This window comes from Kogia breviceps, chromosome 16, assembly GCF_026419965.1.
Source record: "Kogia breviceps isolate mKogBre1 chromosome 16, mKogBre1 haplotype 1, whole genome shotgun sequence".
Lineage (NCBI taxonomy): Eukaryota > Metazoa > Chordata > Mammalia > Artiodactyla > Physeteridae > Kogia > Kogia breviceps.
Window position 1 is genome coordinate 47886983 of NC_081325.1, and position 19398 is coordinate 47906380.

Genomic DNA, 19398 nt, shown 5'->3' on the forward strand with positions numbered 1-19398 from the left:
ATGGTGTTAGGGAGTGTTCTAATTTCATTCTTCTACATGTAGCTGTTCAGTTTTCCCAACGCCACTTAATGAAGCGGCTGTCTTTTCTGCATTGTATATCCTTGCCTCCTTCGTCATAGATTAGTTGACCATAGGTGTGTGGGTTTATCTCTGGGCTTTCTATCCTGTTCCATTGATCTATGTTTCTGTTTTTGTTCCAGTACTGTATTGTCTTGATTACTGTAGCTTTGTAGTATAGTCTGAAGTCAGGGAGTCTGATTCCTCCAGCTCGGTTTTTTTCCCTCAAGACTGCTTTGGCTATTGGGGGTCTTTTGTGTCTCCATACAAATTTTAAGATTTTTTGTTCTAGTTCTGTAAAAAATGCCACTGGTAATTTGATAGGAATTGCATTGAATCTGTAGATTACTTTGAGTAGTATAGACATTTTCACAATGTTGATTCTTCCAATCCAAGAACATGGTATATCTCTCCATCTGTTTGTGTCATCTTTGACTTCTTTCATCAGTCTTATAGTTTTCTGAGTACAGGTCTTTTACCTCCTTAGGTAGGTTTATTCCTAGGTATTTTATTCTTCTCATTGCAGTGATGAATGGGATTGTTTCCTTAATCTCTCTTTCTGATCTTTCATTGTTAGTGTATAAGAATGCAAGAGATTTCTGTGCGTTAATTTTGTATCCTGCAACTTTACCGAATTCGTTGATTAGCTCTAGTAGTTTTCTGGTGGCCTCTTTTGGATTCTCTATGTATAGTATCATGTCATCTCCAAACAGTGACAGTTTTACTTCCTCTTTTCCAATTTGTATTCCTTTTATTTCTTTTTCTTTTCTGATTGCCGTGGCTAGGACCTCCAAAACTATGTTGAATAATAGTGGTGACAGTGGACATCCTTGTCTTGTTTCTTATCTTAGAGGAAATGGTTTCAATTCTTCATTGAGAATGATATTTGCTGTGGGTTTGTCGTATATGGCCTTTATTATGTTGAGGTAGGTTCCCTCTATGCCTACTTTCTGGAGGATTTTTATCATAAATGGTGTTGAATTTTCTCAAAAGCTTTTTCTGCATCTATTGAGATGTTCATATGGTTTATATACTTCACTTTGTTAATATGGTGTATCACATTGATTGATTTGCATATACTAAAGAGTCCTTCCATCCCTGGGATAAATCCTGCTTGACCATGGTATATGATCCTTTTAATATGTTGTTGGATTCTGTTTGCTAGTATTTTGTTGAGGGTTTTTGCATCTATATTCATCAGTGATATTGGTCTGTAATTTTCTTTTTTTGTAGTGTCTTCGTCTGATTTTGGTATCAGGGTGATGGTGGCCTCATAGAATGAGTTTGGGAGTATTCCTTCCTCTGCAATTTTTTGGAAGACTTTGAGAAGGATAGGTGTTAGCTCTTCTCTAAATGTTTGATAGAATTCATCTGTGAAACCATCTGGTCCTGGACTTTTGTTTGTTGGAAGATTTTTAATCACAGTGTCAATTTTGTTACTTGTGATTGGTCTGTCCATTTCTTGCAGGTTGTCCATTTTATTGGCATGGAGTTGCTTGTAGTAGTCTCTTATGATGCTTTGTATTTCTGCAGTGTCTGTTGTAACTCCTTTTTCATTTCTAATTTTATTGATTTGAGTACTCTCCCTCTTTTTCTTGATGAAACTGGCTAAAAGTTTATCTATTTTGTTTATCTTCTCAAAGAACCAGCTTTTAGTTTTATTGATCTTTGCTATTGTTTTCTTTGTTTCTATTTCACTTATTTCAGCTCTGATCTTTATTATTTCTTTCCTTCTGTTAACTTTGGGGTTTTTTTGTTCTTTTTCTCTAATGTTAGATTGTTTAGTTGAGATTTTTCTTGTTTCTTGAGGTTGACTTGTAGCGCTATAAACTTCCCTCTTAGAACTGCCTTTGCTGCGTCCCATAGGTTTTGGATCATCCTGTTTTCATTGTCGTTTGCCTCTAGGTATTTTTTTAATTTCCTCTTTGATTTCTTCAGTGATCTCTTGGTTATTTAGTAGCACATTGTTTAGCCTACATGTGTTTGTGTTTTTTACGTTTTTTTTCCTGTAATTGATTTCTAATCTCATAGTGTTGTGGTTGGAAAAGATGCTTAATATGATTTCAGTTTCTTAAATTTACCAAGACTTGATTTTGTGATTCAAGATGTGATCTATCCTGGAGAATGTTCTGTGTGCACTTGAGAAGAAAGTGTAATCTGCTGTTTTTGGATGGAATGTACTATAATATCAATTAAATCTATCTGGCCTATTGTGTCATTTAAAGCTGTGTTTCCTTATTAATTTTCTGTCTGGATGATCTGTCCATTGGTGCAAGTGAGGTGTTAAAATCCCCCACTATTATTGTGTTACTGTTGATTTCCTCTTTTATAGCTGTTAGCAGTTGCCTTATGTATTGAGGTGCTCCTATGTTGGTTGCATATATATTTATAATTGTTATAACTTCTCATTGGATTGATCCCTTGATCATTATGTAGTGTCCTTCCTTGTCTCCTGTAACATTCTTTATTTTCAAGTCTATTTAGTCTGATATGAGTATTGCTACCCCAGCTTTCTTTTGATTTCCATTTGCATGGAACATCTTTTTCCATCCCCTCACTTTCAGTCTGTATGTGTCCCTAGGTCTGAAGTGGGTCTCCTGTAGACAACATATATATGGGTCTTGTTTTTGAATCCATTAAGCGAGCCTGTGTCTTTTGGTGGAGCATTTAATACAATCACATTTAAGGTAATTATCGATATGTATGTTCCTGTTACCATTTTCTTAATTGTTATGGGTTCATTTTTGTAGGTCCTTTTCTTCTCTTGTATTTCCCACTTAGAGAAGTTCTTTTAGCATTTGTTGTAGAACTGGTTTGGTGGTGCTGAATTCTCTTAGCTTTTGCTCGTCTGTAAATCTTTTGATTTCTCTGTCAAGTCTGAATGAGATCCTTACCAGGTAGAGTAATCTTGGTTGTAGGTTCTTCCCTTTCATCACTTTATTTTTTTTAATTAATTTATTTATTTTTATTTATTTATTTATTTATTTATTTTGGCTGCGTCGGGTCTTTGTTGCTGCGTGCAGGCTTTCTCTAGTTGTAGCGAACGGGGGCTACTCTTTGTTGCAGTGTGCAGGCTTCTCATTGCGTTGGCTTTTCTTGTTGCGGAGCACAGGCTCTAGGCCTGCAGGCTTCAGTAGTTGCGGCATGCGGGCTCAGTAGTTGTGGCTCACGGGCTCTAGAGCGCAGGCTCAGTAGTTGTGGCACGTGGGCTTTGTTGATCCACGGCATGTGGGATCTTCCTGGACCAGGGCTTGAATCCGTGTCCTCTGCATTGGCAGGCTGATTCTTAACCACTGTGCCACCAGGGAAGCCCATCATCACTTTAAATATATCATGCCACTCCCTTCTGGGTTGTAGAGTTTCTGCTGAGAAATCAGCTGTTAACCTTATGGGAGTTCCCTTGTATGTTGTTTGTTATTTTTCCCTTGTTGCTTTCAATAATTTTTCTTTGTCTTCAATTTTTGCCAGTTTGATTACTATGTGTCTTGGTGTGTTTCTCCTTAGGTTTATCCTGCCTGGGTCTCTCTGTGCTTCCTGGACTTGGGTGGCTATTTCGTTTCCCACTTTAGGGAAGTTTTCATCTGTAATCTCTTTAAATATTTTCTCGGGTCCTTTCTCTCTCTCTTCTCCTTCTGGGACCCCTATAATGTGAATGTTGTTGTGTTTAATATTGTCCCAGAAGTCTCTTAGGCTGTCTTCATTTACTTTCATTCTTTTTTCTTTATTCTGCTCTGTGGCAGTGAATTCCACCATTCTGTCTTCCAGGTCACTTATCCATTCTTTTGCCTCAGTTATTCTGCTATTGATTACTTCTAGTGTATTTTTCATGTCAGTTACTGTATTGTTCATCTCTGTTTGTTTGTTCTTTAATTCTTCTCAGTGTTTTTTCTTTAATTCTTCTAGGTCTTTGTTAAACATTTCTTGCATTTTCTCAATCTTTATCTCCATTCTTTTTCCAAGGTCCTGGATCATCTTCATTATCATTATTCTGAATTCCTTTCCTGGAAGGTTGCCTATCTCCACTTCATTTAGTTGTTTTTCTGGGGTTTTGTCTTGTTCCTTCATCTGGTATGAAGTCCTCTGCCTTTTCATTTTATCTTATCTTTCTGTGAATGTGGTTTTCCTTCCACAGGCTGAAGAATTGTAGTCCTTCTTGCTTCTGCTGTCTTCCCTCTTTCTGAAGACAAAATCAATGACATCACCTGCCTTCTAGTGGAAAGAGTACTCTGTGATGTACCAGTGTTAGCCTGTCTGATATGATAGGTCATACAATAGGGGGAAGAAAGTTCACTGCTTTTTAGGTTTTTTCACTGTTGGAATCCCTAGATGGAACTGTTGTCAGATTTTCATCTTTTGCCACAGTATCCATTCAAAAAGTATTTTTTTCCATTTTTTCTTTTGGTGTGTTTGTGATCCTCACAGTGTGATTGATTATGTTTCTTTTTTAAGATAGTCTTGAACACCTGCTGTGGTGTGGTTGTGAGGCTGCATCCCAGAAATAATTATTACATGTGTTAAGTATCTTTGCTTCCATATTTATTGATTCCTTTAAGAGAACAATATTAGCATCAAAATTTGCATTGATTATGGTCTTCGCAAGCCAATGTGTCCTCCCTACACAGTGTCTTATATTTCCAAATAAAGTTATTGAGAGAATACTCAATGGGAAGGATTTTATAAAATCTCAAAGAAAAAGTGACACCTTTTTGCCTTCTGAATGATTTGAGGGAAAGGCTTCATCTTATATTCACACCCGTTCTGTAGGTATTGGTGGGGCACAGAGCCAACTTTGTCCAAAGCAACAGGAATAACTTTTCTCTCTAGATTTCTTTCTAGGACATCTATAACACCTTTAATGACCTGAACCTCCTTAAACCCCACACCTAAACCCAGGCTTACTCTCCCCATGGGGAGTCATTGTGTGTTTGATTCTTTTCATGGACAGCCCTGGCCTCTTTCATCTTTTTTCATCTTTCAGTCATGCCCTTTGCCTCTGCTGTCTTCCTTCTTCAGTTGTGTCTGTCCACACTTAGCTGCCAACAGGGTATTGCGGGAGTTTGTGTATGTCTTTTTGGTACATACTTTATTTTTATTTAAACATTTTTTCTCTCTTGGATACAGGTTGTTATAGGGTAAGAGTCCAGAAATTTGAGGCAGGCCTGGGTGCAAATTCCAGCTTTGTTACTTACTTGGGCAAGTTACTTACTTTTCTAAGTCTCTGTTTCTTTATCTCTGAAAAGAGAATAATCTGAAACTCTGTGTTAGAATTTTAGAGATGATTAAGTGAAAAGCATATATATATACATGAATAGCAAATATAAACATAAGGCACTAAAACATTGGGCTCCTTTCCTTTGTATTGTTTTGTACACATGCTGACAGGAGTCGTGCCAGTTCAAGTTTCCTCCTAGTATAATCCTGTAGAGTTCATCTCTGACTTTTTATCACAAACCTCTCTCTCACTTGCTATTCTAACCAAGACCCAAAGCCTCCTACTGCTTTGGGTCTTGGTTAGAATAGCAAGTGAGAGAAAAGGAAGAGGCAGCGGGCCACAATAAAAGTGCCAACTTGGGGCTTCCCTGGTGGCACAGTGGTTGAGAGTCCGCCTGCCGATGCAGGGGACACGGGTTCGTGCCCCGGTCCGGGAAGATACCACATGCCGCGGAGTGGCTGGGCCCGTGAGCCATGGCCGCTGAGCCTGTGCGTCCAGAGCCTGTGCTCCGCAACGGGAGAGGCCACAGCAGCGAGAGGCCCGCGTACCGCAAAAAAAAAAAAAAAAAAGTGCCAACTTTCCACCAGCCTAGGGAGGAGGAGCACGAGAAGCAACAAACAGTTCCTGGGATGGAAGGGTATATATAGGAAAAGTATAGGGAGAGAGGTGAGGCTCCAGAAAATATTTAAGGAGAGAAAGCATTTCTTCAAAGTACTAATGTGAGATTTTTTAATGTTTAATTTTTTTCATTCAGTTAATACTTATTATCTTTGATTATATGAGATACTTTATTATTTCATTTTTATCCTGATGCATTTGTAGCCATAAATAGACAGTTAAATAAATACCTAGGTATGCAGACATTTTCTGAAATTTTATAAGCTTTCTCATTTGACAAACGGCTGTAGAAAATAAAAAGTATGATAATAACATGGTAAGTTAACTGTGCTGACATAATATTGTCTTATCTATCTCATTGTTTGAAAATCCCAAGGTAGTATCGTATAGAAAAACTAAGAAGCAGTTATTTAGTCCATTAAGTCTAATGAGAGAAATTTAGAGATGAGGAAGTAGACCTAACAGAGTGATTTAGTTCTTCTCATTATTATGTTATATTTTTCTTCTTCATTTCTGTTTTACATGCCTTCATGAGAGACATTCATGCTAGTGAGTTTCACTTATATTTTTTAAATTGTGTGTACATTTTGCAACAACTTTAACTCCTTACACAGTTTAGATATATCACGCTATTGTGTCACACTAACTTTGCTCCTTGTTTGTATGTCTGTTTTTTAAATGTTTTTTGAATGTTGTCACATCTCCATCCTACCACCTTAGCCATTAGGTAAACTATATTTTTAGAAACTTTAATCTTCCTTGTAGCTCATTCATACCTATCCTATCATTTTGGTTTCTTTTTCCTTCATTCCCTGTGATTTGTTTTTATCTTACACTGACACCCAAACCTGGAAATAATCATCTTAATTCACTGGTTTTGTCACACTTCAGCAAAGACTGTCCCTCATCAGATTAGTTTATGATACTTCAGTGTTTTCTACCCTGGCTTGAACCGACTTAGTAATTTCACTTTTATAACACCCAAAATGGTTAATATGACTCCGTGTATTCATTCAGTAAAGAGTCATTAAGCGTTTCTTATATACCAGGTGATACACTAGACCCTAAGAATCCAGAGATACATTAAACAAGATTCTTGTACTTGAATAACTTTTAATTGTACAAGGCACTGTTGTAAGCATTTCACTTATATTTGCTCATTTAGTCAACAAGAACTCAATATTCCCAAGTCTATCCTCAGAGATTTTGATGCAGGAGGTCTAAGGTGGAACTGTGGCATCTAGAATTCTTACAAGTACCACAAGTGGTTCTGAGGTCATCCTCACCCTTAGAAAATAAAAGTCTTCCTAGTGATCCAGCTCTACTATCAAACTATATGATTTTGAAGACCCAGGACTCTGGTTTCTAGATCCCTATTCAGGAATTTTCTGAGAGTTCACATGGAATTCTTTAGCCTATTTTCAAAACACATTTATGTAAGTTAAGATTTGTAGTTTTTGCCTGTTAATAGGAAGTTAGTCTAAATAAATGACCTTTATATTCCTTTTTGCCTTATACAGTACTTTGTGTGTTAGCTGTAGTAAGTTGATATCCTTTCTTTGCACTATATCTTCTGGAAAAATAGGACAAAACCATGATTAGCTTACATTCTGCTACTGTTCATACTTGACACTATTCTTCATAAAAGCATCCCCCAAAGTGTATTTTCTTATGAATTTTTTTTAAGACTTCATTTTTTTTTGGAGCAGTTTTGGGCTCACAACAAAGTTGAGAGGAAAGTACATACAGCAAACGTAATGACTTTTTTTAGATTCAGCTTTATAATATTCTGATCTTTTTCTTTAATGTAGCCTAACGCTCTAGGGTCTGTATTGAAAGCAGCATGAAATAGTTTTGAGTACTCTGATGCACTGATATAATAAATACTCTTGGTTCAGAGGATGATTCAAGTTGAATTTTAAGTGTTGTCATGTTGCCACCAAAGAGAAAACAGCTCCCCATTCAAACACTGTTATAAAATATTTTACTCTAATTTTATCTCATGCATGCTTTGATTTATTTTAAGGCTACATTCCTTTCATTATATTTGTTTCACTTAAGTATTTACTTTTATCTTCACATACCTGGTATCAATTTTTTGCCTTTATAGACAGCCAGATATTACTACATATTGTTTATTAATGACATTACATATTTTATTTGATCATGATATGATAGATGCATTGAATTACTCTAAATGCATGCTTGAAATTCTTATAAATCCATGGTACAGTTGTTAAACATACTCAGCGTTTTTAACTCAGCAAAAAAAAGATCTCTCACATTCATTTAAGAATTAGCTTGTAAGCCAAAAATGACAGATGTAGTGTTACAGCTGAGAAGTGGACTTGTTGAAGAAATCATCTACATGGCAGAAACATTTGGACAGATACCCAAACGCCTTTTAAATACCTTCCTCATGTCCTGTAGTAATCATTGTTGCAACATTGATGGTTGTTATTTATAAGTTTTTTCTGCCTGCTTTTTCAGTTTTGAAAATTTCACACTTGAAATGGAAAGACCAGAGTTACTAGAATTCTGTTTCTCTGTAATGTTATATATATATCTTTAAACTGCAGTCATTGCTCTTCTAATTGTCACTGAAAATAGTTTGGATTCAGTATCTAAGTATATATTTTAAAATTTTGTAATATCAAGATGACAAAAAAAAAACAGTTGGTAGAACACTAGGTAGCAATAATGTATAAAAGTAAAATCTTTAAAGTAACACCTTCCATTTCAATGTCAATGAAAAGAAAGCAATTTCAGATATATTCTCTAATATATATTAATTGTTCTAAACATGTTTTCTACCTTGAAAGTTTTCACATGAGCAACGTGGTCCTATCAGTAAATTTCTCTGATTACATACAGCAATCCTCAATCAGAAAACAAACACTTCCCGCTGGGAGGGTATATTAACAGGATAGTAAATTGGTATTTAATCTAAATAATAGGAGATTCTGACCTACTCCCCTTTCCAACTAATACATAAATTCATAAATTGAAGAATATAACTATATATTTAAATATTAAAGATATAATGATATGAAAAGTTATTTTTAAAGAAATACCTGTAGAAATTTTCACCAACCCTCCTTTCAAAATTCAATTGTAAGTTCTGGTATTAATTTGTATAAATGTAAATGTGTATATAAATGTACATTAATTTGAAATATGTAAAACTACATAAAATTGTGGTTTTTTAATTTGGGGTTTTGTTTTGTTTTGTTTGCTTTTTTAAAGTAACGGATTAGAAACTGTAGATTAGGTCTGGTAGAGCAGGAGTACTTATTTCTGGCTTCAGAGATCTTTGAGGTGTTTTCAGGATATTAAAAAAACTTAACCAACCAAAGATTTAACTTTACTAGACAGTGATGATGTAGTGATAAGTACTTCATCCCTTACTTGGCTAATAAATACTTTTATTTTGAGAAGTAAAATATATGTCAGCCAAAATTATTTAAATGGAAAGTGCTTAACTTTACATTTTTTAATTGCCCATATCAAAAATTTTTCAGTGCCTTTAGCAAAATTACTTTTAAGCCAAACCACATAATGTAAAAAGAGTAACTTTATTTCCACCCTCCCATCTCCCAGATACCTTTACCTGCTGTAATATCATTTCTCCCAAATGTACACTTTTCTTTTTAGATATCTGTAAATGTCCTTATGTGATTTTAGATATATCCATGATACATGTCTAAATATGTGTATAAGTAATGAGTCAAGTTTATATATTTTTAAAGAAACACATCAGGATATATGGATCCAAACAATAATATCCTCTGCAAAGTAGGCACATTTGGGCCTCATATACTTTTCCCAACTACCCTGGCATTGCTCAGTATGGTTACTTTATAGCACAGTCCTTGGAGCAGCCTTTAATTGTAAGAGCCTTCTTCCTTCAAAGATGTATTTTGTTTCTGGAAATTCACACTTTGCTCAGAGTAAAGGATAAACTGAGTACGACTATTTGGTATGAACAATGAAGTAAGAAATTGGGGAGATGCTAAATGTCTGACAATAGAGGAATAATAAAGAATGGAAAATTATATGGCCAATAAAAATAATATTTATAAAAGGGGTTTAATAGCACAGGAAGATTTTTAAGTTATATGGGGGGGAAAAGATAGCGAATTCTATATGAAGATATGATTTACATATATAATATGCATAGCAAACATGTTTATATATGATAATATCAAATATTGGTGAGGAAGTAGAGAAACCATATTTCATACACTTCTGGTACCATTTTTAATTGATATTGCCACTTGGGAGGGAAATTGGGCAGTATCTCTTGTGTGGGGGGGTTTTTTTTTGGTTTCTTTTTTGTGGTACACGGGCCTCTCACTGCTGCAGCCTCTCCCGCCGTGGAGCACAGGCTCCAGACGCGCAGGCCCAGTGGCCATGTCCCATGGGCCCAGCTGCTCCGCGGCATATGGGATCCTCCCAGACCGGGGCACGAACCCGCGTCCCCTGCATCGGCAGGCGGACTCTCAACCACTGTGCCACCAGGGAAGCCCTGGGCAGTATCTCTTAAAATTTAAAATCTTTTGATTCAACAATTCTACTTCATGATGCTTTTTCTTAGAGAAACACTTGCTCGTGAACTGGAGGCATTATTTAGGGTGGCCTTTGAAGCACTGTATATAATTAAAAATTGGAAACAATCTAAATGTTCATCAGTTTAGGAGAAAATAAATGAATTTTAGAATTAAGTGATTATGTCCACATTGTGATCTACTGTGTAGCAAATGGAAAGAATGAAGTAGAGACACGGATGGATCCCAAAACATATTCTTAGGTGAAAAAAATTTACAGAGTGTATGTGACATGAGCCACTTTTTTAAAAATGAAAAAGGAGACTGATATATCCTTCTGTGTATAATACACATGTATTGTTTAAGAAAAAGAAAAGAAAACCCACAATGAGGATGCACAGAAAAGTGATAAATAGGAGGTCTTTAATCTTTACTTGCAATATTTGAAGTTTTTTCCCTAAGAATGGATGTGATAAATTACAGAATTAAAAATAAAAACTTGAAAATTACTTGTGCAGAGAAGGAGATATATAAAAATATAAACATAATGAGCTTATATAAAAATTATAAAATTTAAAAATTATCATTATGAGCTTACAGTTGACATTTTCTTCTATTTTCTAAAATTCTATAATAAATGTATTATTTGCATAATCAAGACAAAAATTTTAAAGCCATTTTCAAAAAGACACACTATAAATGATGAAAGGACATTTCTTATGTGGCTTATGATTTACTTCAGAATAAAAATGAATTCAAAGCATTTCTTAAATAGTGATCGAATTGTTTGTTCAAATAAGTGTCTATTTCCCAGTCCTGTGAAATAGTAGCATTCATCCTGATGTGACCAATGCCTTTGTTAAAAATTCAGTCCTCTTTGTTCTAGTTACAATTCATATAGATTAGACTCTCTAGTAAATCCATTAGTATAGTTTGGGTAGATAATTTTAACTACTGGTTTAAAATACCAAGTTTCAAATCAGTGTGAAGGACTCCTATTGCCTTCATATGTTTAACATTGTGTCTCTTTAAAATGAAAAAGTCTAGGGCTTTCCTGGTGGCGCAGTGGTTGAGAATCTGCCTGTTAATGCAGGGAACAGGGGTTCAAGCCCTGGTCTGGGAGGATCCTACATGCTGCGGAGCAACTGGGCCCGTGAGCCACAACTACTGAGCCTACACGTCTGGAGCCTGTGCTCCGCAACAAGAGAGGCCGCGATAGTACAAGGCCCGTGCACCGCGCTGAGGAGTGGCCCCTGCTTGCCACAACTAGAGAAAGCCCTCGCACAGAAACGAAGACCCAACACAGCAAAAATTAATTAATTAATTAATTAACTCCTACCACCAACATCTTCTTTAAAAAAAAAAGTCTTTATTATATTAATCTTATATAATACATATAATCTTTACATGGCCAGTAAATATTTTTTTATTAATCACTTATTTTAGTTCTAAAATATAGGTTTTATTAAATCCTTTGCTCAAATATCACCTTTTAACAGAGAGATGCCTTCCCTACCCAACCTCTTTAAAATAACACCACCACTAATATCTCTATCATTCTCTCTACCCTCACTCTACTTTATTATTATTATTAGAATTTATTAGCTTATTACCTTACATTTGTTTGCCTTTGCATCATTACAATGTGAGTTCCTTAAAGAGTAGTGATGCTATTTGTGGTTCTCTGGTATCTAATAGTACCTGGCACATTTAGGTGCACAATAAATATTTTTTAATGAATTAGATGTTGAGGAATAAAATATTCTGGTTGGGACTTCCCTGGTGTTCCAGTGGTTAAGACTCCACGCTTCCATTGCAGGGGGTACGGGTTTGATCCCTGGTCGGGGAACTAAGATCCCTCATGCCGTACAGCATGGCCACACACACACAAAAAAGAAAAGTAAAGAAAAGAAAGAAAATATTCTGGTTAATGGAAAGTTAGTCCTATATAAAACAGCAGATATGAAAGAGGAAATAAAAAGTGTACTTTTGTAAAAAGTATTAAGTGTCTTGTACTTCATACTCATTATGCTTTAAATATGTAGTTGATAGAATAACAGTTAATATAAGATTAGATATAGATCTATAAATATAGATATACAGATAGATACTATTGAGAGCAAAAAAAATCTTTAGGGATAATTGAAAAATCAGTGGTTTAGTATCTTTAACCTAAGATGATTAGCTTTTCCTCAGTTCGTAGAAGCAGAAAATCCAAACAAACACGTTTTTGTGTCTTGTTTTTTTTTCCCCCCTCAATTCTTAATTGGCATAAGTGGATGTTAGGGTTTGGTTAACTATCACTCAGTGACTCATCCATAAGCATTTTCAGCATGTGGTACAGGGCTAGTAATACATGCAGAACAGGTTCAGAAACACAACCGAAATTCTCTGTAAATAGAATGGAGATGAGTTTTATCCCCTGAGAATTAGAAATAGCAGGGACAAAGAGTAGTTAAGGTGTGGATTAGTTAAAATGAATAATTCAAAGGGAATTGAACATCAACTCAATGAAACCTTATTAAAAGAATAAGGAGGGGGCTTCCCTGGTGGCGCAGTCGTTGAGTCCGCCTGCCGATGTAGGGGACACAGGCTCGTGCCCCGGTCTGGGAAGATCCCACATGCCGCGGAGCGGCTGGGCCCGTGAGCCATGGCCACTGGGCCTGCGCATCCGGAGCCTGTGCTCCACAACGGGAGAGGCCACAACAGGGAGAGGCCCACGTACCGCAAAAAAAAAAAAAAAAAAAGAATAAGGAGAAAGAGGAGCCCGAAACACCAAAATAAAATGGGATTGGTGTCCCACTCAGGTAAGCAAGATTGATTCTCAGTGGCTTAGAGATGACAGCTTCTGCCCTTGTCAACTCCATTTTCCCACAGCGAAATCCCTATCTGGAGTCTCAGGCCCATCTCTGTTTAACAGCAATTTTTTTTTTAATACATGTAGAAAGTTTATCAGCAGCATATGCCCCATTTGCTTGTGGAATTTAGAATTAAATTATCCTCCCCAACACAAAGGATTTAGTGGTCCAGCCATGACTACCTGCTCCCATGTATTCTTTTAAACCCCACAAGTATTTTCTCTCTATTGACCCAGAGTCCCTTTCAAAACTTAATCTAACTGATGCCTAACTACTAAAATCCTTCCCTGAACCCTTTCCTGTAACTGGAAATCCTGTTACTTTGCTTAACTTCTTTTACCAGTCTTCCTTGTGCAGGTGTTATTTCCTGTGCTCTTTATCCATAGCTGTTCTCCTGAACATAGACAAATGCCTTGCCTCAGCTGCTTCAATGCCTTACTTCTAAACTGGACCAGCTCAGAATTTCTTAATGGAAGGACCACTTACTGGTCCTGGTGATTATAGGAACCTTAGCACTTAATATAATATTTGGGGGTATTTTGCCTTAGAAAGTCTATCTAGGAAATGAGATTAGATAATTGGATTCAGAATAAATATCCAGTTTCTTTATTTATTTATTTAGGCCATGCCACGCGGCATGCAGGATGCAGGATTTTAGTTCCCCGACCGGGGATCGAACCCATGACCCCTACAGCAGAAGCGTGGAGTCTTAACCACTGGACTGCCAGGGAAGTCCCATATGCAGTTTTAATACTGGGGAAGCCATGAACATTTTGTGGATAAAATTCAAAGATCAGTTGTTGTTTCTCATTGCAGTAAAAACTAAAATGAATAATTATAGGAGTCTGACTTTCTTACCAGTGATAATCTTGTTGATAGAGATTGGAATAAACATGCATTTCTTGGCTTAATACATCAGAGTGTAATGAGCAAACTTTTCACCATCGTATATATGTAAAGACTGCTCGTGTAAATATTGTTATGGGGCTTCCCTGGTGGCGCAGTGGTTGAGAGTCTGCCTGCCGATGCAGGGGACGCGGGTTCGTGCCCTGTTCCGGGAAGATCCCACATGCCGCGGAGCGGCTGGGCCCGTGAGCCGTGGCCACTGAGCCTGCGCGTCCGGAGCTTGTGCTCCGCAACGGGAGAGGCCACAACAGTGAGAGGCCCGTGTACTGCAAAAAAAAAAAAATATATATATATATATATATATATATATATATATATATAGTTATGAAAACCTGTTGTTATTTAGTGTTTTATCTGGTGCTTTTGTTCAAGTGAGCTCTCCCATTTCTGAGAACAGAATTCCATGTTGATGTCTCTCCTGCAGTTATTTCTCAGCACTGCAGAATATGCCATGCTGCTTGGAGTTTAATTCACCATAGCTGAGAGCATTTCTTATGGGTTAACATCTCTGTTGTTTCCTGTCTAATTGCTGATTTTCACCTTTTAACAGCTAAAATTCTCCTTGTTTGTCCAGCCCAGAGTACGTTGAAGTGAAATATTCCTTAAAAGCAAAAACAGTTCATTCTAGGTCCTTATATTACTATGTTTAAAGTAGTATGTGATTTATGAGAAAGTCGTAAGAAAACTAAAAACCCAGCTAGCGTAAAGACTCATCTAGTCAAATTGGGGGCCTGGGCTAACAATAGGTGGAGATTCTGATTATACTTTAACTTTGTAAGAAATGTGACCTCTGAGTTAGGATGTCAAATACAAACTTGTTAACATGTGAATAATATTGACTTAGTTCAAATAAGATGTTCACATTAAGAGGATAAAATGAGATGTCTGAGTCAACAAAGTAAAATGTGACAGGTTATATTAGCAAAACAAGTAGGAGGAAGTTACCTGAGACTGTCAGCCTGTACCCTTGTCGTCTGTTCCTCACTCTGGAACTGCTTTTGCAGCTCTAGTGTTTCCTCAGCATTTTCCCAGTTCAACTTAAATTAAAAGACTAACTATTATTACAAAGTCAGAATGATTTGAGGCAGATTTTCTTTTACTGTGTAAACAACATGAGAATAGATGAATCCTTTAGAATTATCATTTGAGGGGGGTGGTGATGGTGGGATGAATTGGGAGATTGGGATCGACGTATATACACTAATATGTATAAAATAGATAACTAATAAGAACCTGCGGTATAAAAAAATTAAAAATAAGTATATCTGGTTAAGAAGAATTATCATTTGGTTCATAGAAGTGTCATTTTATTAAACTTAGTATCCTCAAATTTCTAGGAGGTAACTACTTAACTGTTCAGTATAGGGGAAGAAGAATAGTGCTAAAAGTAACTTTCAAGTGCCATATAATGAATAAGAAGAGCAGGTGAATTCTAAAAGCTAAGTCTTTCATTTCCTGTTCGGAGTTAGCATTGACCTCAGAATTAACCACAATGTCCTGAATCCAGAAAAAGGCAAACTTTGCAGTTTAATTTTTTCGAAACAAATTCTTTTAAAGATAAATATCACATTCCAAATGACTTATCAAGAATTTATTTCAGTAATGAAGTCTAGTGTGTCTCACAGTTTAACACACAAATAGGTATGGATTTCACATACGTTTTATGCATTTATATTTATAAGACAATTTACCCCAGGGAGTACAGGTCATTTTCATGTCAGTAAATGGTTGAATTAATAAATTTTTGAGTCAAATAATTTTTTACTACTTCACATCCATGATGATGGCTATCATCAAAGAGACAATGATAAGTTTTGATAAGGATGTGGAGAACTTAACCACGCTCGTAATTGCTGGTGAGAATGTGCAACCACATTGAAAAGCAGTTTGGCAGTTCCTCAAAACGTTAAAACTGGAGTGACCATATGACCTAGCTGTTCTTTTATATATACATAAAATTAATGCCTGGACTTCCCAGAAAGTTAAAGACACAAGCTGACATTCACCTTAAAGCCTTGGTATGAATTAAATAACGTGTAGCAATATGCTTGAATGGAACTTCCACCAATCTGATTGTGAGATGCTTTTACTAAAGATAAGAGTACCAAGAGTAAAGTAGCCTGTAGCAAGTACCTAATACCTATTTTCTCTGGTTATACTTTGAATGTTATTGTCACTTACAAGAGTGAAATGACCTTTAAAACGCATTTGAAAGTTTATCTGAACTCAGAAATGTCTGTTAAGAGTACTATGTAATAGTGGAAAGATCATTGCTGTAGATTCAAACATAGCTGAATTTGAGACCCCACCTGAAATTTACCAGCACCTTCTTCCTGTTTAAAGAAATTAATTAATCTCTGAGCCTCTGGCTCTTCATCTGCAAAATACCTAATAGAGCTGTTGTAAGGATTAAATGAGATACCGTGAATAAAACAGACTATGCTCTCTGCTTCCCGGCCTGCACATATTCTTGTTTCTACTTCCTAGAGCACTTCCCACCTTGTGCCTCCTCCTGCTGCGCACACACAAACACACACCTGCATGAACTGAGTTAAGTCTTCTTCCTGTAGGTTCCCATCGAACCTAGGGATTACCTTATTGAAGCACTTACCATATTCTATTGAATTTTCATATATATTTGCCTCTCTTCCCCAGAAAACTAAGTTCTTTTTTTTTTTTTTGCCATGCCACGTGGCTTGTGGGATCTCAGTTCCCCAACCAGGGTCTCAGTTCCGGAACAGGGACAGAACCCTAGGCCACAGCAGTGAGAGAGCTGATCCTAACCACTAGACCACCAGGGAACTCCCGAAAACTAAGTTCTTTAAGGGGGAAGAAAAAAAACAGAAAACCTGTTTTGTCTTCCATTGTATACATATTTGCCTGGCATGGTGTCTAGCTCAATAAATATTTGAAAAAATGAATTTTAGGAACATCTAGCATTATACTGGGTTCATAATAGCTTCCTGAAAAGGTGTAATATGTCTTTGTTTGCTTTGTGTTAGAACACAGTCAACGTGAAGCATTTTCAACTCTATAATATGCAGTGATTTATATGTTAAATGGAAATGTTTTCATTATTAGCTATACCTATGGAATAAAGAGAATGTTTCTTACCTGTGTTGTAATAGACTGCTTATCGTTTTATATTTATCTTTGTCATTTGTACATTGTGTTTTATTGTAATATTCAGATATACATATTTACTAACTTCAAATTTTATTTCACAAATATCTCAATAAATGCAGGTTAATGTGCATACTTCATGCCATTCTTCTCCATCTGATATTATTTAGACTTACATGAAATAGCCAGTTTGGAAACAATGCTATAGATTTAAGAAGGCCTATGAAATATATGGAAATTAAGTCATTTTAAGCAATAAAACTGAAATTTGTTCTTACCATTTTTTATTTTAAATGTCTTACAAAATAATAATAATCATAGAGAGGTAATAACTATTTTTGGATGGAAGGAATGAAAATAAGGGAGGAGTAAAGGAAGTTTAATTGGTATGTTTTGTTTCCTGGACTTAGCATATTTCCATACATATGCCTCTCTAAATTATTTACAAAAGCTTTGCTGAATAAATAAAAGTTATTAACTGCATAATAATAGGGGGATATAGAAAAAAGTCGAAGTAATGTTTATGTTTCTATAAATCGAGATTTCTTTAGTGTTTCATAATTTTCTTCTTTCAGGTACAGAGAACTACAACTTAGTACAGAAAGCAAAGTAACAGAATTTCTCCATCAGAGTAAAATAAAATCTTTTGAAAGTGAGCGTGCTCAGCTTCTACAAGAGGAGACTGCAAGAAATCTCACACAGTGTCAGTTGGAATGTGAAAAATATCAGAAAAAATTGGAGGTACGTATATAAGCTTTTCTTTTAAAATTAACACAGACTGTAAGCTCCATAAGTACAAGGTGTGTATCATATTGAGCTTTATAAATAATATTTGTGTTATGTATGAGAACAAGCCTGTGTCCTTAAGTTTTAAAGATCTCCTATCAAGAGGACATATCTTCCTCTTTTAGATAAAGACGTGGAAAGAAGGAATGGACCATTTCTAAGAAAAGAAATGCAAACTGCCATAGGTCTGTTTGTTGTTTTTAAAATGCTGGCAAAAGTACCCTTAAATGGGAAATCTCATTTAACTAGAAAATTGGAGGGCTTCCCTGGTGGCGCAGTGGTTAAGAATCCTCCCGCCAAATGCAGGGGACAGGGCTCGAGCCCTGGTCCGGGAAGATCCCACATGCCGCGGAGCAACTAAGCCTGAGAGCCACGACCGCTGAGCCCACGTGCCGCAACTACTGAAGCCTGCGCTCCTAGAGCCCGTGCTCCGCAACAAGAGAAGCCACCGCGGTGAGAAGCTTGTGCACCACAACGAAGAGTAGCCCCACTCCCTGCAACTAGAAAAAGCCTACGTGCAGCAACGAAGACCCAATGCAGCCAAAAATAAATAAATTTATTTTTAAAATAATAAAAAATTAAAATAATAAAAACACTGAATGAGGGACCTCCCTCGTGGTCCATGCTAAGACTCCATGCTTCCAATGCAGGGGACCCAGGTTCGATCCCTGGTCAGGGAACTAGGTCCCGCATGCCGCAACTGAAGATCCCACATGCTGCAACTAAGCATGGGACTTCCCTGGCGTTCCAGTGGTTAAGACTTCGCCTTCCAATGCACTGGGTGAGGGTTCCATCCCTGGTTGTGGAGCTAAGATCCCACATGCCTCATGGCCAAAAAGCCAAAATGTAAAACAGAAGCAATATTGTAACAAATTCAATAAAGACTTTAAAAATGGTCCACATCTATAAAATCTTTTAAAAATAAATAAATAAAATAATAATTAAAATGAAAAACATGGAATGAAAGGTGCAGTAATATCATTAACATGATTAATTAGCTAATGATGTAAGTATTCATTATAACAATCTTTCAGAAATTTCATTTCTGAAGAGTACTCTGTTAAGTAAAACTAACAAAACAGAGTCTCAGAAAATAAAGCCTTAGGGAAAAACATAAAAACAATGTTAAATAATACATATTTAAAGAAACGCTAATGATGTAAGTATTCATTATAACAATCTTTCAGAAATTTCATTTCTGAAGAGTACTCTGTTAAGTAAAACTAACAAAAGAGAGTCTCAGAAAATAAAGCCTTAGGGAAAAACATAAAAACAATGTTAAATAATACAT

At 36.2% G+C, this 19398-nt stretch overlaps 1 protein-coding gene across 8 annotated transcripts in view; it reads left to right on the plus strand.

Moving 5' to 3' along the window:
* Window positions 1–19398, plus strand: part of PIBF1 (progesterone immunomodulatory binding factor 1) — a 209450-nt gene that overhangs the window by 100777 nt on the left and 89275 nt on the right. For all 8 annotated transcript variants that reach the window (XR_010837268.1, XM_059042235.2, XM_067016726.1 and 5 more), the window contains exon 11: window positions 17897–18062. Coding sequence is in view for 7 of the 8 variants with exons in the window: in XM_059042235.2 (XP_058898218.1) it covers window positions 17897–18062 (166 nt within the window). In the remaining variant the exon portion in view is untranslated. The remainder of the gene's footprint in view (window positions 1–17896; window positions 18063–19398) is intronic.